Below are 25,322 nucleotides of genomic sequence, written 5' to 3' on the forward strand. Positions count from 1 at the left end.
CCCTGGAGCTTATGGCGTTTTGTTTGGACCAGCTCAAGATCCTCAAAATTGCCCTCCCTCCAGGCTGAGTTCTAGAGGATTGGGGAATTTCTTCTGGTCTTTGCCTGCCGACTGTCTCTCCTCCAGCTTGCTTAGCTTCTGATCCTGGGTCCTCCTATTTGCCTAGGTCTTTGGATTAGCACAAGTTAAAATATCTGCTACAATATTCACAATGCTGGGGTGTGGGCTCTCACGTTGCTCCTTCAGCCACATTTACCAAGGTCCTCTGGGGACGTATTCTACCCTGCCCAGGATCATGGCACACCAGACTCCAGCTAAAGCTCACAGTTGCAAACTCCCGTTTGTTTGAAATGAAAATTCAGATATTCTCTTAGGGCACTTATAACTCAAGTCAGAATATGACGTGACTGCCTCTCTCAGGTTCCACACTAGTCTTGCCTGTTCTTGAAGCCATCAGTAGCTCCTTATTTTTAATTCTTTCACAACATTTAGCAGAGTAATACTGAATCAATATAAATCTTGGCCTTGACATTTCTTAACTTCCACCTATTAATTTAAAAAACCTTTCTATCCTTTCCCTCACGTTGACATCAACGTACTTTCTCCATCAGTTTGTTACTTGATTCAGACTTCGTTCTGATGAGGAAATGAACTCCAATCCAGATTGTATTTTCCAGAGAAGACTGTAATGATATTTCCTATCTCACTTGTGCTTCTAGAACCTCACTATTTCTGTATCAAGAGGTGAGGTCTATATCCCTTCCCAGGATGGATCTTTGTAACCGCTTCAACCCATGGAGGACAGCTGAAGTGACACAATGTGACTTCTGAGGCCAGGTTATAAAAATGGCATGGACTTCTGCCTTGTCCTCGTGGGATGCTTGTTCTTGGAACCCAGCTACCATGCCACAAGGACGCACGAGCAGCCCACAGAGACCCCACAGCCCTGGCTTAGCTCTCAGCCAACAGCCAGCACCAACTCGCCAGCCAAGCGAGTGAGCCACTTTCAAAGTGAATCTTCCGGCTCCCACTTGAGTCTACCTTCCTGACACCATATGGACCAGAGGAGCTGTCCTCTGAGCCCTGTCCAAACTGCAGATTCATGGAGAAAGTAATGGTTGTTGGTCTTTTAAACTGCTAAGTTTGGAGGCGATTTCTTACACAGCGGAAAATAATTGATACAGAGTACCAAACCCAAACCCACCCTCCTCTGTAGTCTTCTCTGAAGTCAGCAAGACCCTTTCTCTCCCCAGCATTTCGCCAGCTCCATTTCAAGTGTTTTTGCACGAGATACTACAACATTTGCTGTTAATAATCGTAAGTAATCATTTTATAATCATTAATCATCATTTCCCCACAATTAGAAGAGTTATTTAGCTCCTTCCTTCTTTGGAATCATGTTCAACTATTCTATTCTCTAAAAGCAGGTAATGCCAAATTTCAGATTCTTTGTCAGAAGCTTCTAGCAACTGGCTTTCAAACCCAGGAAAAGATTTAGTGTTCTGTTACAGTCGATTGTGTGGAGAAACTAACAAGGTTTTTGTTCTTTTCATCACACAGAGAAAGAAGGCTAAGCTAGTCCTCCCTTTGGGTTTGTTTGTCATGCTGATCACCCTAAGTGTCCACTGAGAGATGCTCTAAATTTGGAAAGGGCCATATGATCCTGTTCAGATAGATTCATGTAATCTGATGATACCACCCACTGATACTTGCTTGTTTGGGTTGTGGACCCGGTTAAACACACTAGAACGTAAAATGTACATTACCTACAACAGTTGGCTCCAGGTCCATGAAGAGTGCTCTGGGCACGTGCTTCCCAGCTCTGGTCTCACAAAAGAAGGAATCGAAAGATGCACCCATAGGCTCCGTTTTGGCATGTGCCTGCGGATACTGCCTGCCGTCGAGAACAACGCCATCTGGCTGGATTCCGTGTTCCAGGCAGTAGAGCTCCCAACAGGCATCCCCAATCTGGACGCCAGCTTGGCCAATGTGGACAGACAGGCACTCCCTCTGAAATGAGCCGTAGTATTTAAGTTACAGCTGTGCATCTTCCTAACATGATAATACGAGCTACATCACTCAGCAGGTCCAATCAGGGCTGAGAGAAAGCAGGCTAGCGTATGCCAGCAAGAGAACTTTGTGATAAAGCTAATGAAAACTGTCTCATGGAAACCAAAAACCAAGGTACAGGTAAGCTTCAGGAACAAGTAAACCAAGGACTCCAGTTCACACAACATAAATTGAGCATCTATTGTGTAATGGGCTAAGGATGAGTTAAGACATATCATATATGAATAAAATCAAGCTTTCTCACCCAGAAAAAAAATTAGTTATTGGAAAGGAATAAAACCAAAATCAATGTACAGCCTGATATATGTTAAAACCCACTGCAGTCAATCTCATATCTTGAGATTTTACATTTACTGTTCATATGTGCTCTAAATAAGGAAGGATGTTCTAAGCTTAAAAGTAGTGCAAAATTTACCAAGGAAACATGCTATAGATTTAATAACCCCAAAATGTAAAAACTCCATACTATAATAAACAAACAAAAATACTGATGTATATAAAAAAGGATTTATGGGCTTCCCTGGTGGCGCAGTGGTTGAGAGTCCGCCTGCCGATGCAGGGGACGCGGGTTCGTGCCCCGGTCTGGGAAGATCCCACATGCCGCGGAGCGGCTGGGCCCGTGAGCCATGGCCGCTGAGCCTGCGCGTCCAGAGCCTGTGCTCCGCAACGGGAGAGGCCACAGCAGTGGGAGGCCCGCGTACCGCAAAAAAAAAAAAAAAAAGGATTTATGTATAGCCCTTCATATATGAGCTATACATAAGGCAATTTTATATACATCAATTAAAAAATACTTGAGACATCTATTAGATAAATAGGAAAATGACATAAACAAATGAATTACAAAAGAAAGAAATGATCTAAAATGCAAAGATTTAGGCACAATGGCATTCACAGTATCATTATTTATAAGAGTAAAAACCAAGAACCAATCTACTTAACCATTTACCTATTGTTGGGCATTTAAAGGAAAGTACATCGATACAATGGCATGCTATGCAAACCTTCAACAGTTACCAAAAAATTGTATGACATGGGAAATACTTATGTTAAAATGTGACATGAAAGCGTATGTTATATAATTGTATATAAAGTATGATGTCAAATACATTTAAAAATAAGCTTACTCAGCCATAAAAAAGAATGAAGTAATGCCATTTGCAGCAACATAGATGGGCCTAGAGATTATCATACTAAGTGAAGTAAGTCAGAGGAGGACAAATATCATATGATATCACTTATATGTGGAATCTAAAAAATGATACAAACGAACTTCTTTACAAAACAGAAACAGACCCACAGACATAAAAAACAAACTTACAGTTACCAAAGGGGAAGAGGGGAGAAATAAATATAAATACATATAACATAGATAAACAACAAGGTCCTACTGAATGACACAGGGAATTGTATTCAACATTCTGTAATAAACCATAATAGAAAAGAATATGAAAAAGAATATATATATGTATAACTGAATCACTTTGCTGTACACAAGAAACTAACTCAACTTTGTAAATCAACTATACATCAATAAACAAATAAAATAAAATAAAAGTAAAAATAAGCACAGAAAAAAAGTCTTTAAAATGCATCAAAATATTAACTCTAGTTACATCTGGGTAGAATTTTTTTTCCTGTTTAAACTTACCTATTTTCTTCACCCTCATTAGCCTCCCCTCTCCTCTCCCACTTTTAAATTACCATTCACTTTTATTTTTTTTAAGGCAAATAACTTTTTTTTTTTGTAATTTAAATATCTACTCATCTAAGAGAGGGGAGAAAAAGTTAAATCCTAAAAATCTAAAGGGACAGCAATTGCTGGCTTTAATATCGTTGTGTTTTGATTGTCAATGGTCATGGAACAAGTCTGTGCAGAGGGTCTTACAGGGTGAGAAGTCTGTTTACTGCATCATCAGGACCCTTCAGGCTGTCTGCCTGATATGCTGATAGGCAACACTGCCCTCCTCTGTCTGTCCGTGGCTGCACTTTCCCAAGGTCTGAGATTCAACCACAAAAAGACCACCGATTGGAGGAGGGGAGGGAGGTCTCTGTGGCCAGTCACAGCCCTGCCATCTGACCCAGACTCTGCTCACTCTGCTTGTGCTCAGCCATAAAAACCCTGTACTTTGTCTCCTTGAGTCACGGGCATAACACAGAACTCTGTGCTTTACGAGGAATTCAAGTTCATTACCTGAGTAGAACTTCCCTTTGATTTCTTTTGTGTGCAACCATGTCTCTCACGACAAAGGAAGTGAACTCAATTTACAAAGCACTTCACTTAGTACCAACCAATTTTTCCAACCTCTATCTGGCACAGAAAAATCAAAACAACATATTCCATCATCAACAGCCTTCTAACACCTGAGTCTGTAAAGCACAGCTTCAATCCTCTCTCCTCCCAAAGGACTTAAGATGATCTCAGTACATTAGCTACTGTGATCAGATCAAAACTCACCCCAATTCCTAGATTTAGGTACAAACTTAAAAGTGGCGGAGGGGTGGGGGTGGAGGGGGTGGAGGGGGGCGGCGAATTCCTTGTTTCTGCGTCATTAAAACCACTTGCATGTAGATTTCTCTCACAACATCCTTCCACGGCTGTTTTCCACCCAGTCCAACAGGTCATGCACACAGGGTACTTGCTCTTAATATTCACAGTAAAAATAATCGCCAACATGAAAAACAATTGCTGATCTTCATGGGGACTGTTCTCCCAAGTGATACAGACATAGGAGGGAAACAGCTTTTTGAACTTGGCAGGAATACTTGGCCCAAGAAGGACCAATCTTGCCCATCCTGGTTTGAGAAGCAGCTGAGTTTATCTCATAACTGTGTCCCGGGGACAGAAGGCTATCTCCACCTTATTCTTAGCCTTTTCCTCCTTTCCAAACTATCTGTTAAAATATTAGTCACTATATAAAATAAAGACTGTCAAATGCCCACTGAATATCAGTAGTGATATCACAGCACATTCATAAATGCTGCTTTAAAGCTTATTGGGAATTACTAGGACAGCACAGTTTTTTAATTACCTTTTTATTTTGAGATAAATATGAATTGTAGATTCATGTGTGGTTATAAGAAATAATGCAGAAAGAGCTCATGGATCCCTTACCTGTTTTCCTCCAGTGGAAATATCTTGCAAGATCACACCCAGAATATCAAAACTGATACACTCAAGACAGAGCATTTCCATTACTGCAAGGATCCCTGATGTAGGAAGGCATAATTTTTAAGAGCAAAACAATATAAAATAAACATCCTTAAAATGTTGGAGAGAAAGTCCAATGGGGTGAGAAGATCAAAGATGAAAAAGCAATTCGAATGCTTGCTTTCATTTAAGAATTAAAAATTCTAAGACTAAAAATTACTGTGACTGGAACATAAGAGATAATAACACTGTTGGTGGAAACATAAATTGGTGCAGCCACTGTGGAAAACAGTTTGAAGGTTTCTCAAAAAACTAAAAAGAGAACTGTCATATGAAACAGCAATTCCACTCCTGGGTATATATTTGAGAAAAACAAAAACACTAATTCGAAAAGATACATGAACCCCAGTGTTCATAACAGCATTATTTACAATTGTCAAGACATGGAAGCCACCTGAGTGTCCATCAACAGATAAATGGATAAGAAGTGGTATACACACACACACACACACACACACACACACACACACACACAATGGAATATTGCTCAGCCATTAAAACAGAACAAATTTTTGCCATTTGCAGCAACATGGATGGACTTGAAAAATTGAAATAAGTCAGACAGAGACAAACATGTATGATATCACTTATATGTGGAATCTAAAACATACAAGAAACTAGTGAATATAATAAAAAGAAGCAGACTCACAGATATAGAGAAAAACTAGTGGTTAGCGGAGGGGAGAGTGAAGGGGGGAGGGCAATTTAGGGGTAGGGGACTAAATGGTACAAACTATTAGGTATAGAATAAGTGACAAGGATACATTGTACAACATGGGGAATAGAGCCAGTATTTTATAGTAATTACAAATGGAGTATGACCTTTGAAAATTGTGAATCACTATATAGCACACCTGTAACACATAATATTGTATAGCGACTCTACGTCAATTAAAAAAAGAAATAAAAAACCGAGAGTGAAAGGAAAGTGGATCATAAGAGGTGGTCCCCAAACAGAATTATTGTAAGTAACTGTATTAATTATTGTCCTCAAAGAACTAGACTCAAGAGAGGACAACATAGAGGTCCCTGCCCTTCACCCAGCCTCACATTTATGAGCTCAGCAACGGTGACCTGGGTCTGAAGTTCCCAGAAACTCTGAAAGCATTACTAAAAACGAAGCCACTGGTTTCTACAGAAAAACCAGCACACTCAGTCTAAAGCAAATGTAAAAACTAAAGGAAGGAGAGGATCTTGCCTCAGTGCTTCCATTAAAGGCAGTGAACCACTACAAATCAACAAAGCTTGTCCTAAAAGCAGCAGAATTATAGATGAATAGATGAGATTCAGAGCAGATTCAAATCTGATCCAAACACAGATATTTAAAGAAACAAATGCCTCTTTAAAAATTTCTTCTCTTGTGTCAGGAATCCATGAAGAATTGTTTGGTGGGGGAAAAGAGAGACACACATGATGAAAAAAATTTGCTACAACTGTTGACAGCAACACTGTCAGCAACATAGAAGCCACTTACCATGTTGATCTGCAGGTGCCCCACTGCCCAGTGGTACTGACAGGAGGAGCCGCCCAGGTAAGCTTTATCAAAGGGCAGGAAGTGACTCTACCTGAGGGCTGAGACACTTAAAGCAGCACAGCCTCTTTTCAGTTTTTCACTTCTCTGGTGTCAGAGGAGCTGTGATGGGCCTACCTGAACACCCTGTGATAAAGTCTGTGCACAACTACCGATGAATTCTCTAAAGCTTATCCAAATCTGCTTGCGACGTATACCTAGGTTGAAAATAACAAATGTCTTTAAGAAAGAATCCTCCTCTTGTATTAAGAATGTATGAGGGGCTTCCCTGGTGGCGCAGTGGTTGAGAGTCCGCCTGCCGATTCAGGGGACACGGGTTCGTGCCCCGGTCCGGGAAGATCCCACATGCCGCAGAGCGGCTGGGTCCGTGAGCCATGGCCGCTGAGCCTGCGCGTCCGGAGCCTGTGCTCCGCAACGGGAGAGGCCACAACAGTGAGAGGCCCGTGTATCGCAAAAAAAAAAAAAAAAAAAAAGACAGAATTTGAATTAACAGGAGAAAAGCAAACAGATTTTTACATGTACAGAGGATCCTCCATAGGAAAATAAAAACCCAAAGAAGGAGCAAAACCTTAGTGCTTATGTACGAGGTTGGACAATGAGAGGGAATTGTGGAAGAGTAAGTAAAATACACGGGGAGACCAAAGGAAGATAAGAGTTATTTAAACAATTTCTGTTTGTAGAGAATTCTGTCTCTGACTCCCCCCATCCTCCTGATATGGGGAGGGCCGCTATCACAGGGGAGATTTATCTCCTGCTTTCATGAAGAAGGGGGGAGGTCAGAAGGCCCTTCTTGCACCTGGTGTTCTTCAAGTGCCTGCAGCTAAAAATAATCCTCCTTCCAAAGCAGCATGTTTAAGGTGGCATATATTGCTACCCTTCAATGTATATACAATTTTATTTCTTAGGATAGATTCCCAGAAAGGGAATCAGAGTGTGAAAGGGGAGGTGATTTTTAAAGCCTTTGACATAAAGAAAGCAGTATTTTAAACCAAAGAATGTGCTATTTAACAATTTTCTTTTTTATTTGAGAAGGTCCTTTACGTGCTGTAGTGCCTTCTTATAATTAGAGGATGAAGGCACTTGGACTCTTCTGCTCTGGAGACAGGAGGTCTCATAATCAGATTTACTGGTTTCCTAGAGAGAGCCCTGAGAACACATTTTTCCAATACCTTTGGTGACCGGGGATTTATCTCACATGAATAATTCAGCGTGTGCAAACCTCATTTTACTTTCAACCTCTCCCCACATGCTAAGAAAGTTCTAAAATGCTTCCAATTTGCCTTGGCTTGTGGTGAAAGTCCTAATGAACTGTGAACTACTAATCGGGTCTTGGGGATTTAGGAATGGAGTCAGAACTAAATCCCAGGTCACGCGTTTTCAGCAGGGTGACCCCCTCGGCTGCCCTCCCCTTCTAGCTTCTATGAAGTTAAGCGCCTGGAGGTAGGAGGAGAGGGGCGGGACTCCACGTTTCCTAGCAACCGCACGCCGTCCCCTGATTGGCTGGTCGCCGCGCGGCCGCCATTTTCAAACCCCGGAAGATGGCGATGGCGGCGGCGGCGGTGGCGGCGCCCTCCTGACAGGAACCCTTCTCCGGGCCGAAGCGGCCGGGCGCCGTGCGGCTCCCAGCGGGCCTCCCGGGCACCCGGCCACCGCGCCGCCCCCTTCACGCCATGGAGCCCGAGCTGGCGGCCCAGGAGCAGAGCCGGCCGCGGAGGCGAAGCCGCCGGGCCTCGGGACTCAGCGCGGGCGGCGCCGCAGAGCCTTCGGCCGACACCCCCGGGCCGGGGCCAGATGGCAGGTGAGCGCTGGGGGCGGCGGCGCCTGGGGACCCCTAGCGTTGGGTCCGAGGTTGGGGAGGGGGTGGGAGGAGGGGAGGGGCAGGGGAGGGCCGGGCTGCCTACTCTCCTCCCCCTTCTCCCCCCTCCCTCTTCTCCCCCCTCCCTCTTCTCCCCCCCTTTCCTTCTCCTCCCTCTTCTTTTCCTTCCTCCTCCTCGTCCCCCTCCTCTCACCCTCCTACCCCTCTTCCTATCATCTTCTCCCTGGTCCTTTATTTCCTTTTCTCACTCCTCTCCTTCCTACCTCTCCCTTTCCCCCTCCCTCCAGTCTCCTTCCCCACCTCCCTCAGGTGGCCTTGGAGATCCTCTAAACATCCATCAGGTTTCGGGCCGGAATTGGGAAGGTTCCTAAATGCCCCCGGGGAACTGCGGGGTCGGGGGACGGGAATCGTCCCTGGAGCCAGAGGACTTCTACCAGACAGCAAACTTTTAGCCTAAAAACGAGCATTAATATGAAAAGTTTTGCCGAGGTCAGAGTCTCTCCTTTGGAGCCTTGGCCACGTCGGTGCTCAGCGCAGCTCACGGCCCCAGCCTCCTGGGTAAAGAGAGCAAAGAGGATGGTCGCCGACTTTTTAGCTGTTGACACATTTCACATTCTGTCCCGTGTGTCTACAAAGGAAGGACACTAGCCGAGGGTTTCAGAGGCTGTGTCTGCAAGAGGAGAGGGTGAAAAAGTGCTAAAGGCGTGGCTTTCCCCTCACGGTTTTGCAGGGGGTGGGTTTCCAGTGACTGGCGGTTGGACCTTACATCCCTGAAGTTGTGTCCTCATCTGTCAACTGGGATTATAATAGTACCCACTTCCTGTAAGTTGTGAAATTCAGTGAGGTCATGTGTGTAACCCCATACACAGAGAGCTCTCAACAAATGTTAACTGTTATTTGTTGATTTTTATCTATAATTCCACCTCTGCTCCATCTTTTCAGAAGCACTGTGGTCCACTTCACATTATTACTTGAGATAAACTACAGTTCCTTACATAATTTACATTCCAGTCATGCCTGCATGTGCCAATCCCTTTTTTTTTTAATTTATTTAATTAATTTATTTTTGGCTGCATTGGGTCTTGGTTGCTGCGTGCAGGCTTTCTCTAGTTGCAGCGAGCAGGGGTTACTCTTCATTGAGGTGCACGGACCTCTCACTGCGGTGGCTTCTCTTTGTGCGGAGCATGGGCCCTAGAGCGCGTAGCCTTCACTAGTTGCGGTGCATGGGCTCAGTAGTTGTGGCTCAGGGGCTCTAGAGCACAGGCTCAGTAGTTGTGGCACACAGGCTCTAGAGCACAGGCTCAGTAGTTGTGGCACACAGGCTTAGTTGCTCTGCGGCATGTGGGATCTTCCCGGACCAGGGATCGAACCTGTGTCCCCTGCACTGGCAGGCAGATTCCTAGCCACTGCACCACCAGGGAGGTCCGCCAATCCCTTTTTGAGAGAAAGGAAAACACCTTACTTTCATGGACAAGGCATTTATAAACTCATTGTAAGTTATCATGCAGAGAGAACAGTATCTTTCATTAGATACTGATTTTTATTTTGAAGTTTACGATAACCCTTGCCTGAAACTTTTATACTGATTACAGCCTAGTTTAAGAAGAAGTGAAAGAGCAGAGAGAGAGATGTCATCATCTCTGAGACTGAGAAATAGGAGAATCGGGAAAGAATCAGGAAAGCCTAGTTAAGGGAAAATGAACATAGAATTTCAAAAACATCAAGTGGGGCAGTGTTAAATTCATTGCACCTACCTAGTGCCAGACATTGTTGTAGATACTGGGAATTCTGGTGAACAGATGAACTCCCTGCTCTCCTGAAGCTTAAAGTCTGCTTGGGGAGGAAAGACAATAATGAAATAAATAATAAAATATCAGGTGGTCATTGCTGTGAAGAGGCATACTAAGGGGGATAGAGATAAGGAGAGGGTCATGTTGCTGTTTTTAAAACATCACAAGGAAAAGCCTCTCTGATGATAGCGATGATGTTTAAGCAGAGATCTGAAGAAATTAAGGAACAAAGCCATGTGAATATTTGGGGAGAAAGGCAGTAAGTGCAAGTAGAATCTATATGGTATGTTCAAGGACTGCAGAGAAGCCAGGGTCCCTAGAGTGGAGTGAAACAGAGGGCAGAAAGGTAGATGATGAGGTCGGAGAGATGACTAGGGCCAGATCGGGTAGTATATGGTTGACTGCCAAAAGGACTTTAAATTTGAATCCGTGGTTGGGAAGCAGTAGGAAATTATGTGATCTGTCTTTTAAGAGGATCACTTTGTTACGTGGCAAGGATAGAATCCGAGAGACCAGCTAAGAGGCCATTGCAGTTGAAACATCCGAGTGGTAGATGTGGTGGAAAATATTCATATTTGGGATGTGTTTTGAAAGTAGAGCTGACGGGATTTGCAGATGGATTAAATGTGGAGTTAAGAGAAATAGAGGAATGAAGAATGATTCCAAGGTTTTTGGTCTGAGCACCAGAAGAATGGGTTTCCATGTTCCTACAAAGGAAAGACCTGGGGAGTTTGCCTTGGGATATGTTATGAGACTCTTATTAAGGAGTTCATCACACCAGTTTCTTTTTTCCTTTTTCTTTTCTCTTTTTCTGCTTTTTTCTCTTTTTTTAAAAAAAATGCTTTATTGAAGTGTAACAGTCGAATGAAAGAGGGCATGAATCATAAATGTTTTTGGCTCAGTGAAATTTCATAAAGTGAATGCATCTGTGTAACCAGGTATAAATCGGGGGGTTGTCAGCAAGCAGACTTGAAATCACAGCATTGCGAAGTCATCTAGATAGTGAGTCTGAATAAAGAAGAGATTGGGGGGCTTCCCTGGTGGCACAGTGGTTAAGAATCCACCTGCCGGTGCAGGGGACACGGGTTCGAGCCCTGGTCCAGGAAGATCCCACATGCCGCGGAGCAACTAAGTCCGTGCACTACAATTACTAAGCCTGCGCTCTAGAGCCAGCGTGCCACAACTACTGAAGCCCGCGCGCCTAGTGCCCATGCTCCGCAACAAGAGAAGCCACCGCAATGAGAAGCCCACGCACTGCAAGGCAGACCCAACGTGGCCAAAAATAAATTAATAAATAAATTTATTTTTAAAAAATGAAGAGATTGGGGACTTAACCCTGAGGCACTCCCCACATTTAAAGGTCGGGGTAATGAGGATGCTCAGAGGAACAGCTGGTGAGGTAAGAAAGAGCCAAGTGAGCTCAGGATCCAGGACGCCAAATGTAAGAAAGGATTTTGAGAAAGGACATGGGAAACTATGTCAAATGTGACTTATAAGGAAGGACTGGAAAGTTTAGTTAGATAAGGAATGAAAAGACCATTAAATCTGCTAATGAGAAGAGCATATTGACCTCGGATAGTTTCCATGAAACAGTTAAAATATTGAATTTAGAATGTTTGTAGTGGGTTGAGAAGAGAATGCAGTGTGATTTGTTCCGGAAATATGTGAGCGTTAGACACTAGGAGTATGGAGATGGAAAAAACTGTCCTTATTCTGGAAGAACTTATAATGATATAGGGAAGAAAGTTAATAATTATAATAGTGTATGACAACAGTTACTATAGCTGTATATATATGATGCCATAGATGCAAATAAAAGGAGAACTTACCCTGACTGGAGAGGACAGGAGATGATTCCCTGTAGTAATCCCTGAGTCTTGGAGGACCAGTTTAGACCGTAGGTGTAAATGGGTGACATCATATGGGGGAAGGATGTTAAATGTTAAAAGGCCCTTAAGCAAATGAGCATGATGAGTTCTAGGTATCGTAACTAGTTCACTGTGGCTTGACGCTAGTTGTGTAGGAGAGAGGACTCAGACCCAGAGGAGGTAGTGATGAGAGATTATACTGAAGAAGTAAGAGTTGCATCATCAAGGGACCTTGTATGCCATGACAGTAAATCTTAGGAAAACTGTTCCCTAAAAAGTGCTCATATACATAAAATTTCAGATTTGTGGACCCTTGCAGCCCAACTATGGATACCAAGTTAAAAATCCCCAAGTGAAGATGATGAATTGGTGGGAACTCTATCTGCAGTAGCCTAGATGAGTGTTTGAATCTGATGGCTGGCAATGAGATAGGAGGACTTGACACACTAAGTGTGGGTTCCACTTTGAAGAACTCTCGCTGCAACTGGAGAGCAAGAAAGAATAATGGAGGCAACGCAAGCTTGTGGGGTAGAATCTTAAGAAGGGGTAAACTTGATATGGGGTGGGGGCGGTGGGGAATAAGCAAGTACAGGGAGAGGTTGAAGAGACAAGAGAGAAAAGATGATGAAACAAGTGACCAGCAAGGCAGAAAAGGGTGGAATCCAAATTAAGGGTAGAGAATCTAGCCTGGCTAAGAGCTAGGTAAGTTTGGGGGATGGGGTATGTTGTAAGCAGGAATTTGAGGGCTTTCCCACCAGGGTTCTATTTTTTGTGTGAGGTTGGAAATGGTGTCAGCTGAGAAAAGGGTGGTGGCAAAGGCAGCATGAGGAGAGTAATGAAGTTAGAAGAACCTTGGAGGGAGAGGATGTAAGATCATCTACAAGAAGATGTGAAGTTTGACAAGATAGTGTCAGTTAATAGTGGGGCAAGACAACTGTTTAAGCATAACATCAGATCCAGAAATCGTAATGAAAAAGATTGATGTATATGACAATGTAAATATTATAACTTTTTCTAGACAAACTCACTATACACTGATTTGAAAGACAAAAAACATACAGGATGGGCTTCCCTGGTGACGCAGTGGTTGAGAGTCCGCCTGCCCATGCAGGGTTCGTGCCCCAGTCCGGGAAGATCCCACATGCCATGGAGCGGCCGGTCCTGTGAGCCATGGCCGCTGAGCGTCTGGAGCCTGTGCTCCGCAACGGGAGAGGCCACAACAGTGAGAGGCCCGCGTAGCACAAAAAAAAAAAAAAAAAAAAAACCATACAGGAAAATATCACCTTTTTTAAAAACATTGTTCACATACTATAGTTTCACCCATTTGAGGTGTATAATTCATTGTTGTCCTATAGATTCACAGACGTGTGCAACCATCACCAGGCAATTTTAGAACATTTTCTTCACCTCAGAATGAAAACCCATACCCTTTAGTTATTCATCCCCCTCCCCAACACTCCTTTCTTGCTTTACCCCAACCTCTAATCTACTGTCTGTCTTTATGAATTTCCCTCTTCTGGACATTTCACATGAATAGAATCATGTGGCCAATTTTAGTGAGCCATCCTTTGCCCATTTTTAAAATTGGGTTATTTATATTTTTTATTATTAAGATATAAGAACTCTTTATTCTGGATACACGTCCCTTACCAGATACATTGTTTGCAGGTAGATATGTTCTCCTATTCTGTGGGTTGTCTTTTTTTTTTTAATTGAAGTATAGTTGATTTACAAGTTGTGTTAGTTTCTGGTGTACAGCAAAGTGATTCAGTTATACATATATATTCTTTTTCAGATTCTTTTCCATTATTGTTTATTGCAAAATATTGAATGTAGAGCCATGTTCTGCTCCTCCTCCAGCAGCAGCCATGGCGGCAGCTCGGGCATTGTGGCGAGGGGGACGGTGCCGGGCAGACTCTCCCTAGAGGTCTCCCTCCTCTGCCTCCTCCTGTCACCGCTCTGCTGCTCCATTATTTCTTCAAATATTTTTTTCTGCTCCTTTCTCTCCTTTCCTTCTGGTACTCTCACTGCATGTATATTGGAGCGAAATCTGGTAGATAAAACAACATTTTAATAAGGTGTATATTTAAACCAAGCAATTATAGGGATTTATCTTAAGAAAGCAGTTGCATAGCATATGTAGATGTATGTACAAGGAAGTATATCACAACACATTTTTATAATAAGTTTAGAAAAAACGAGAAAATTAAATACATTATACTTTTATACAATGAAATATCATTAGCTATAATAGTTTTTAAAATCTCTTTTCATAATTCAGATGGAGTTTATTTGGTATATTGTATACAGTATATTTGGTTTTTAGTTTCTTTTTTGTTGTTGTTTTTGGTACATTTCCTCTGTGTATCTGTGCAGGTTTTCTCTAGGGCAGCAGTTCTATAAGTTTGACATCACTGATAATCTAGCTTAACAGAGGAGGGCTGGATTCTTATATCGCCTTGTATATAATGTGTTGCAATGTATAAAGTTGAAGTATATAAAGAATGAAGTATATTAGTAGATAAAGAAAATCTGCCCTGACATAGATTTTCAGTTCAGTAAGGCATGGGTACTTTAATAGGCTTTTCAGGTAATTGAGGATATTCTTTGATAATATACCAGAGCTTGACAAGTGGTAGTTTCTTAACAGGTGGCTGGAATTTAGAATCTGAAACCATAGCAATGAATTTTTCATTCTCTGTTACATTAAAATCCATTGGTCTGTTAAAACTTTGAATAGATCTATTTTACCCATCCTTGATTTTGTGACATTATGCATTTGTCATTTGGAAAATATTGGCACAGGGAGTTAAGCAAATCTTCTAAAGGTTGATACATACTGTTACATGCTATCAGAAAATCACAATTATTAATAGTACCACCAATCTCATGTGAAAGCTTTTAAGTATTGGGAGGATGCCATGCTCATAGTGATGGGTACAGTTTTCAAAAAATTCTGATTTTCATTTGAAAGCTCAAATTTTTATCATTGGCAGCAGCAATACTTCATTATAGATAAATGTCCGCAAAATACTCAAGTCCAAATGACAGTTTATCTGTTAGTCATTCTCTCAAGTAAAAATATTGTTCTCTGCAAAGCTAATTTGGTTCACAACCTGATTGATCACACAATTGCTTTTCCTCAAGACAACCTTATTACACTGGCCATTTTCCCTTATTCAGAAGGGATATTCTCCTGGAATTTGTATCGTTACACTTGATTCATTTATATTTAATATCTAATTCTTATTCTTTGTCTCTGACTGCTTTTAAGAGTAGAGAAACAAGGATATGACCCAGTGTACAAGTGGAAGGCTTGGCCTTAAATAATAGAGCTTATCCACTATAACAAGAGAGAAGAAAAGGTCTATGGTTGGTAGACTGGACAGTGTAAATATGTAGGATATAATATAATAAGGTGCAGAGTCAAAGCTGTTAGTGAGGTGGGGTGGGGAAGGAGTATTGGAAGAGTAAAGAGAGAAAGGTTTGAAATAGTTATTTCAGAGGGTAGGCGAGGAAATGACAAGGGAAATCTAATAGCGTTGCTGAGCAGAACTGAGGATCACTTGAAATTTGTGGTCAGGAATTCATAGTGAAACTAGGCAGCGTGTGTGTGTGTGTGTGTGTGTGTGTGTGTGTATACACGTACATGTGTACACACATTTGCGTGTAAATAAATTTTTTTGAACATAATGTGTGTGATGACTACTACAGGATATGGCAGGGGCAAGATAATTAGGGAGAAAAGAGTGGAGACATCTGGAATCCACTGGGGTGTAAGCTTTCTGTGCAGCTGCCTCTTATGTGGCAGGCCTCTGGCTCCTTTTTCCTCTTCCGTCCCTCTCTTTTTGATTTTTTTTGTTTTTTAAAAATTTTATTTATTTATTATTTTTTTTCATTTAATTAATTAATTAGCACAGGGTCTTTGTTGCGGCAGGTGGGCTCCTTAGTTGTGGCATTCATGTGGGATCTAGTTCCCTGACCAGGGATCTAACCCAGGCCCCCTGCATTGGGAGCGTGGAGTCTTAACCCCTGCGCCACCGTCCCTCTCTTTTTGTTCTGGGTAGTAATAGGCCAGGGTCTTGTCCTCAGGCAGCCCTGGGCCCCACCACGCAGCCCATAGCTCAGAAGGCGGCTTGCTTTTCTGGCCCAGTTTTCCTGACACTGTGTTTGTTCTAGCCCCAGCTTTGACTCAGCTAATTATTTTCTCTGGGAATGTACACTCTTTGAGACTGTGACCCACAGCCAAATAAAACATTAGCGTTTAAAGAGTTTAGGCTTTACAGTCAGGCTCCTTGGGTTCAAACTCTTGCTCTTGAGGACTTAATCTCTTTTAAGTCTCACTTCATAGTGTCTAGCTCATTATTAGTATCTGTCTCATAAGTCTGTGATTAATCTCTTTAAATCTCACTTCATATGGTATCTGTCTCATAAGGTTGTGAAAATTATGGTAGGTAATTCAAGTAAAACATTAGAATAGTACCTAGACACAGCAAATACTCCAGAAATCTTGTGTCATTATTTTCGTTTTCTGCAGGAAGCACTAGAGCTATAACTTACTTACCCTCTATCAAGGAATATTTAGCAATTACCTCTGTTGTCAGTTTTTGTAGAGGTGGTACAGTATAGTTGGTAACAGCACAATGCTAGATCTTTGACTTTTGTTTTCCTAGTGAAACTGATGAATTTGTAGAATGGACATCCAGGGTTAAAGGTATATTCTTAAGCCAAGCTAGCTGTTCTGTTAACTTAGAGCTGAGGATTCCTGTTGCCTTTAAGGGAATTTAACTTTTTGGATGGACTATTTTTCAGAACATTTAAAAAACTAAATTAGGGCATATAAACACAAATTGAGCCAATCCTTGATAATCCTGGATTGTCATTATTATTACTATTTATATTACTAGTTGCTGAAAATAAAAGGATGCCCCCACCTAGCTCCTAAGGCTGTTTCCTCCCACATTGAAATGACTGTACTTTTTAACAGTTTTATTGAGATATAATTTACATGTCATAACATTCACCCATTGTAAATGTGCAGTTCAGTGATTATTAGTAAATTTATAGACACAGTTCACTGTTAGAACATTCATCATCCCAAATACTCCCTCAAGTTTGTTTGCAGTTTGTCCTTGCTCCTACCCCCAGACCTAGGCAGCCACTAATCTGCTTTCCATGTCTATAAATGTCTATTTCTGGACATCTCTTATAAATAGAATTATACAATATATAATCTTTTGCATTTGCATGTTTTGCAGTTTGTCCATATTATGACATGTATCAGTATTTCATTCCATTTTACTGCTAAATAGTATTCCATTATATGAAATGAATATTCCACATTTTGTTACTCCATTTACCAGTTGCTGGAGATTTGAATTGTTTCCAGTTTTCGCTATTATGGATAATGCTGCTGTGACCATTTACATACAAGTCTTTGTGTGGACATATGTTTTCATTTCTCTTGGGTAGATTCCTAGAACTGGAATTGCTGAGTCATATGGTAAGCTTATGTTTAACCTTTTAAGGAATTGCCAAACTGTTTTCCAAAGGCTACTAGATTTTTAACGAAGTAGCTTTTAGATATTTTTCTCTTCCCTCACTATTACTTGCTGCTGGCATTATCCCCTGTACCCTGTCTCCTGAATCTGATGCTGTGGGCAAGGCAACCTGATAAGTATATTAGAAATTCGTAACGCAAAGGCATTGAATGCTAGTCTTGAGTATTAGTGTAGGATGTTGTGATGTCTGGAATGTGTGTGCATGCTGGTTTCTAGATGCTCAGCTGTGTTCTGGACTAGAGATGTTCCAAGATGTATCTGTTACTTGGGACTCTCAGATACAGGTGAGAAAACCCCAGTGTGGTAGAGGAGATAGTCTACATGATTATCAGCTCCACCAGGCTCTTTCCGAAGTGGAGAGGAGACAATCCCTTAAGATGCTAAGCAGTCAAAGCAGTAGGAGATGTCTGCTTCCTCAGATATTAAACCCAGATAAGTGAATTTTGTCATTGTTTGTCTAATTTGCAAAGCACTTGAGACACTGAGTAGTTCAGCACCCTAAATACCAACAAATGTTATCTATAAAGAATAGTTTACACCATTCATTCTATAAGATTGATGCATTCATGGTACCTTTGGCATTTACAGATTACATTTTTAATTTAGCTATCTGTGAGTTACGTATAGTTGTTTGTAATCAGGCTGAGAAATGTGTTTGAGTTGCACCCAACAGCTGCATATCAGTAATACTGTGTTCTTGTTTTCACATAGGAAGTAATTTTTCTTAACAGATCTGGAGGCATCCAAAAACTTTTCAGTTATACTTTGTCATATTTCAAATGCCCCTATGCCTCAAGTCTTCTTTTTTGCTAATTTCAGTGACCTACTCTGCTATACTCCTATCATTAGCCCTTCTATTTAGCTTGCTTTTTAAAAAACATTACTTTGCTAACTCATTTTGGTTATTTTCATTGTAAAACCTTAAATACCTATCTTATTATAAGCCAGTATCTTTATATTTTTGTGGTTTATTTTCCTTTTTAATTAGAATAGTCACTTATATTGTCTGGTACACTTTATGAAAATGTTGCCATTTATAAATCTGCCATTATAAATCCAATTCAGCTCTTAATTACCTGCCATGATAGAGGAGGACAGTGACACAAGTCATAATCTCTGAAAATACAATTCGGTTTAAGAATGAAATAACAGGATGATTTTCTTTTGAACATCAACTTTGCCATTTTAATTACGCTTTGTTTAGACTAAATTTAGTTTAGTGTAAAAATAATAGTTTGAAAACACACCAAGTGATACAAAAGGAAATGTGTTAGAGGCCAAGGAATAATCACAATGGGGTTAGTAGGAAACACAATTAATATACCAAGCTAGTTCCTTTAGGTATTAGTTTATTTTATGCTTTAAATGTTATAATTATTTGGATATATGAAAAAAAGGATTGGACAAAAATTCTTGAAAAGATGAAGAACTGTCACTTCTTATTTCAGCCTTTGAGCTCCCTTTTAAATGGACTGTACTGGGTATCTTCTAGAAAGGCCATTTTTAATGTTTTATGAAATCAAAAATTTTTCCCACAAGGATTTAAAATAGCTGTATTACATTTTGAGTCTGACCCCTGTGAAAAAATGATTATATATCTTTCCAAGATTTTTGAAAGCCGGCACTGACTCCCATGCTTTCAGGGCACAATTTGTTTTTTGGGTTCCTGTTTTACATGAGTTTTCAAAATAAATAGGTACTTGTTACTGAAATAGGAAAAAATAGCATTACTGTAAAGCTGATTACAACTGGTGCTGGAAAGAATCTTGCCATCCAATTGGAAATATTTTTCCAGTTTGTTGACCTGTTTAAAATTCCGAACAGCTAATTCTTTCCAGCTTTCAAACATCAGATTCATTCTGAGGTCAGTATGGACAATTCTAGGGAATAAAGAAATGAATAGCTTTGGTTTTGTGTTCTCCTTAATACTTGTCTTATATCCAAAAGGAAGTGTTTATTGACTGTTTTAAGTGCCACTATGATTACTACTTTGTAATGAATATTTGTATTACATTAAAGATAATCTGGGAAATCATAATTGTTGCTTCTCAACCCAGTCCCTACTGGGGCTCTTTTTAACTGTGTAGTATATGATAGCACTTACCTAGAGGAGTGTTTTTAAAAAGTGTGCTCTGTGGACTCATAAGGTATGAAGGTCCTGTTTTCCCTGTAATCTTTTGGCATTTGCTTATAATATTATTGATATTATCTATGTATACTATAATACCATATCCATGTATTCTTTATTTTTTTTTTATTTGTTTATTTTTATTTTTGGCTGCGTTGGGTCTTCGTTGCTGTGTGCGGGCTCTTCTCTAGTTGCAGCGGGCGGGGGCTACTCTTCGTTGTAGTGCGCGGGCTTCTCATTGCGGTGGCTTCTCGTTGCGGAGCACGGGCTCTAGGCACGCAGGCTTCAGTAGTTGTGGCACGCGGGCTCTAGAGCGCACGCTCAGTAGTTGTGGCACACAGGCTTAGTTGCTCCGCGGCATGTGGTATCTTCCCGGACCAGGGCTCGAATCCGTGTCCCCTGCATTGGCAGGCGGATTCTCAGCTACTGCGCCACCAGGGAAGCCCCCCATGTATTCTTTAGTCATGTGAATTATAATTTATTGCTGATGTCTTAGTGTTTTATCAAAAATCATGCTATTTTCTTCATTGTTGCTTGACTTTTCTGCAATGGCAAGAAATCATCAGTTCCTTAGGTTATTCTGCTCCACTAAAGAGGCCCTCAAAAATTTTTTTGAGCTCCAAATAATTATTTAGGAAATGTTTGCTTTAAATATCTTAAGATCTGGGGGCTTCCCTGGTGGTGCAGGGGTTGAGAGTCCGTCTGCCGATGCAGGGGACACGGGTTCGTGCCCTGGTCTGGGAAGATCCCACATGCCGCGGAGCGGCTGGGCCCGTGAGCCATGGCTGCTGAGCCTGCATGTCCGGAGCCTGTGCTCCGCAACGGGAGAGGCCACAACAGTGAGAGGCCCACGTACCGCAAAAAAAAAAAAAAAAAACTTAAGATCTTTGTGCAACTGTTTCTAATTATTATTAGTGTCATCCTATTTCGCTATGTCAGGAACCTTAATAGTAACTGAACAGGCCTAGGGAGGAAAAGAATTCTCCATCCAGTTATGCCATTGAGCCCTCTCTCTGGTCTGCTTTTCCTCTCTAACCTTGCTGCTGCCCCTCTGCCCCTTACCATCTGTTGTAAGCAATATTGGAACTGCCTCTTAACTTGTCTTCCTGACCAGTGTGGCCTTCTTCCAATCCAGCCTTCTTCTTTCTTAGAACTCAATTGCTGACAGTTGCCGTACATATTCAAGATCAAGTCCATACTCTTTAAGGATTGTATGTGAGGCCTTTTATCATGATCTAGCCCTTTTTTATTTCTTTTGATACTCAAACATAAGGAACTACTTGCAGTTTCCTGAATATAATTCAGTTCACTCCCCCTTAACATGTACTATTCCCTTTCCCCACAGAGCCTTCCTGGCTCTTGTATGCTTTGCTAATTGCTATTTCTCTTTGATTCAGCTTTAGTATTACTTAAGTATTAATTCTTCTGTGAAGCCATTTTGCTATCCTCTTTCTCCTTGTAGCCATTTTCACTTGTGTTCCTTGTCAAATAAACTTCTGCTTTATATTTAGCTTAGAAAGCTATAAAAGTTTTTGTGTTTGATTTAAGCTTCTAAATATTTGTAGAAATAATGGCCATCTGTGGTTTTCTGTAACTTATAGACCCCTTATGAGGGTCAAGGGTGAGAGACAGAATATACAAGTGGACAATGGCCTGACAATGCAGGAAGCTAAGTGCAGTAATTTCTGTAATAATCAGCCCCAGATGGCCAGGACTTGATCAGTAGCTGCCAGCTTCCCTAATTTTTGTCCTTGCTTCCAACTTAAAACCAACTAGAGCAAATCAAATCTGCACCCAGTAAATCACATAGGATACCCTAGTCCTAGTTAGCCTGCCTACAGCTTCCCCCTGCCAGTCAGGGTACACCAGAAGCCTTCCCTTTTTTCCACTGTAAAGCTTTCTCATTGCTCAGCCTGCCTTTGAGTCTGCCTAAACGCAAGTGATGGTGGCCATCTCCCTTGCCGTAGCAAGCTCTGAATAAATAGCCTTTGCTTTTCTCATAAGTATAGTTTATAAAATTTATTTCATGTGCTAGCTATGTTTCGTGATTTTCTACATGTTTTATAAACATAGAGGTTTATATTTTATAAAGGTGAAGACAGGTTTATATTTTATAAAGGTGAAGACAGATTTTTGTCATTTTGTTTTATAAACATAGAGGTTTATATTTTATAAAGGTGAAGACAGATTTTTGTCATAAGGATTATTTTGTTTCTTTACATTGAATGACAAGATGACACAGAATAAAAATGTATCACTTAGTAGTAAAGGAAAAAATCCTAGTCAAATTTTAATCTTACTTGAGACCTTTGTCTCCTATATAGTTATTCAAAGCTTTTTATTTGGTTTATTAAATCATAATTTTTTTAAAAAAATCAGTACATGGAAGAGATTTAAACATGAAATACAGAATAAATGCATTTAGGTTTTATTATGTTAAGAGTATTCTTTTATTCTTATTTTTAAAATATTAAGCATGAATGCTGAATTTTATCAAGTAATTTTTGCATCATTTACTGGTTTTTATTTAACCTATTAGTGCAGTATATTGTATAAATATATTTCATATTATTGAGCCATGTGTATGTTCCTAGAATAAACTCTGCTTGTTTTGAATTATTTTCTTTAAATACTCTTAATCTGTTCACTAATTTTATAAAGCTCCTTTCATTTTTGTAAAGTTTCTGAAAATGACCAGAACCTATACCCTGATTTTTTACTTTTTGTGGTTTCTTTTTTACATACCCTTCCTCTTATTTCTACAATTGAATGACTAATAAGGCTACTTTGAACAGTTTTGAAACTATGAAAAAGATAGCTTTTTATCTGTCTAGTGCTTTATTTTACTGAAGTTACTCTCAGTGTATTTATTGTTTGAATTTTCTGTTAACAGATATTCCCTTCAGAGAGGTAGCTCCTTCACATTTTTAACACCTGGCCCCCATTGGGACTTCACTTTGGTGAGTAGACACCTAGGTTTTTTATTTCAAGACATTAGTTAATTCCTGGGTTGTGTTTCAGTCTGGTGTACAGCTCAGTTGTCTATACCTCTGAAAACCTTGAAGTACAGAGTTTCTATCACCATCTTTGGCAGCCTAATTTAATTCTTTTCTGCTAACAAACTGAAAGAAATTTTTATTTCAATTAAATATAAAATATATTTTGAAAAGTATCAGATCTATTCATCTTTAACTCTATGCAATTCTTTCTCTCATCCCTACCCGTGTTAAACTTAAGAGACTATATTAATGAAACGTGAGGCTATTTTTATGCACACACTCTAACAGCTTTTTTCTTGGTTGAAAAATATAAAAATGCTTGTAGATAATATATATAATGAATGAATCTTTTATTAGTCATCTTAGTATAGAGGGACTCCATTATTTTTAGAATGAGACTTTACAGAGGCATCTAATCTTGTGCAAAGTGACACCAGAAAATTGGGGGATTTTATAATTAAATACTCATTACTTCACAATACTCATATAAATAAAATATGTACAAATAGAACATGATTCTTATCTCTTCTTATTTGGGGGAAATAGCAAAAACGATTCTGCCTCTAGTTTGCCAAACTTTACGTATGTGCATGTATTGAGGATGTGCCATTTCATTTGTATTCTGTTCTGCTGTATTTAATTTGTTTTTCTGTTGGGGACTCCTGTTCGAGATTTCTGTGAATAATAGCATTTACATACATTAAGTGGTCAGTAAAGCATTCATGGTAAGAGTCTCCTGATTTTAATGCAGTTCCACATTTTCCTTTCAAACTTTTTTCATCTTGGTCCCTTTCCCTTACTAGTTGAAGAACCTAAACTTAAACAGAAAAACTAGTAGAGAAGTGTCTCCAAATTTGATTTTGCAAGACTATCAGCAAAAATATTTTGAGCATTACCCCTGATATATTTATTTATAATTTTTAGGTATGTAGCAACTTTATTAGCTAATATTTCAAAGCTCAGTACTCACTTAGGGTGAGATTAATGATCGTGGACATAAATGTATATTTCAAATAGTCGGGATAATTTCAGTTTGGGGCTGGCTTCTAAAATGGATTTGATAAGATTGCCATTATCTTTAACTCACATTTTTAAATGTGGTTGATGATGAGCTCATCATCTGTGTATTAAATTTTAGTAAAGCTTATTTTTTAAGGATTAAGAAATACATAAAAATGAAGTTCTAACATTTTCCTCCTGTATTCCAGGAAAGTTACCTTGCATATCGTCTGGGACAGATGCATCTCACTTGGGAAAACACTTGTGTAGAGGTCTCTGTGACAAAAGAAATATCTAACGGTTCATGTATTAAAACTTTTGGAATGTGATTGATTAAGGAATACTAAGAGGGAGATTTATAACTTTTTAAATACATAGTTTAAGAAGGGAAAAGAACAAAAATTAAGCACTCAAGAGGTGAGAAAAAGAACAATAGAGTAAATCAAAGAAAAGAGGAGAAGTAAGAGTGGAAAAAATAAAATCAACACCCAATCATGATAAAATTCTTGGCAAACCAGGGATAGAATAGAACTTCCTTAGCCTGAGACCTACCACAAACAACATACATAATGATAAAATGATAGTGACAGTCCCTTTAAATTTAGAAAAAAGCATGCTGTCATCATATTTATTCAGCATTGTACTAGCGCTCTTAGCCAACACAGTAGGACAGGAAAACAAGTGGTACACAAATTACAAAGGAAGAGACAGTCTGATTTCATTACTTAGAGACAATATGATTGTCTACATAGAATATCCAAGAGAATATTAATAGCAACTATTAGGACTAATAAGAGTTTGAGCAAGGCCATAAAAGTTATAAAAAGAAATCAATAGCACGTATGTATGTTAGTAACAAACAAATGTAATTTTTTAAAATTTATTTATTTATTTTTGGCTGTGTTGGGTCTTCGTTTCTGTGCGAGGGCTTTCTCTAGTTGCGGCAAGCGGGGGCCACTCTTCATAGCGGTGCGTGGGCCTCTTACTATCGCAGCCTCTCTTGTTGCGGAGCACAGGCTCCAGACGCGCAGGCTCAATAGTTGTGGCTCACGGGCCTAGTTGCTCCACGGCATGTGGGATCTTCCCATACCAGGGCTCAAACCCATGTCCCCTGCATTGGCAGGCAGATTCTCAACCACTGCACCACCAGGGAAGCCCAACAAATGTAATTTTTAAAGATGCTTTTATTGAAATAAAAAAATTTTAAACTAGGAATAAATCTATGAAAAGATGGGTGAGACTTTTATGGGAAAAACTGGAAAGCATTAGTAAAGAACATAGGACACCTAATGAAATGGACAGATATACCATTTCATGCAAGGAAAGGCTCAATAGCATAAAAATGTCCATTC

The 25,322-nt window shown here is 40.1% G+C and overlaps 1 protein-coding gene across 1 annotated transcript in view; it reads left to right on the top strand.

The window, feature by feature from the left end:
* The first annotated feature begins 8,352 nt into the window (after positions 1–8,352).
* Positions 8,353–25,322, top strand: part of NET1 (neuroepithelial cell transforming 1) — a 54,198-nt gene continuing 37,228 nt past the window's right edge. The window contains exons 1-2 of the mRNA XM_079914590.1: positions 8,353–8,607; positions 22,866–22,932. Of these exons, the coding sequence (XP_079770716.1) occupies positions 8,480–8,607; positions 22,866–22,932 (195 nt within the window). The 5' untranslated portion in view covers positions 8,353–8,479. The remainder of the gene's footprint in view (positions 8,608–22,865; positions 22,933–25,322) is intronic.

Source organism: Stenella coeruleoalba (genome assembly GCF_951394435.1).
Source record: "Stenella coeruleoalba genome assembly, chromosome: 2".
In the NCBI taxonomy this organism is placed as follows: domain Eukaryota; kingdom Metazoa; phylum Chordata; class Mammalia; order Artiodactyla; family Delphinidae; genus Stenella; species Stenella coeruleoalba.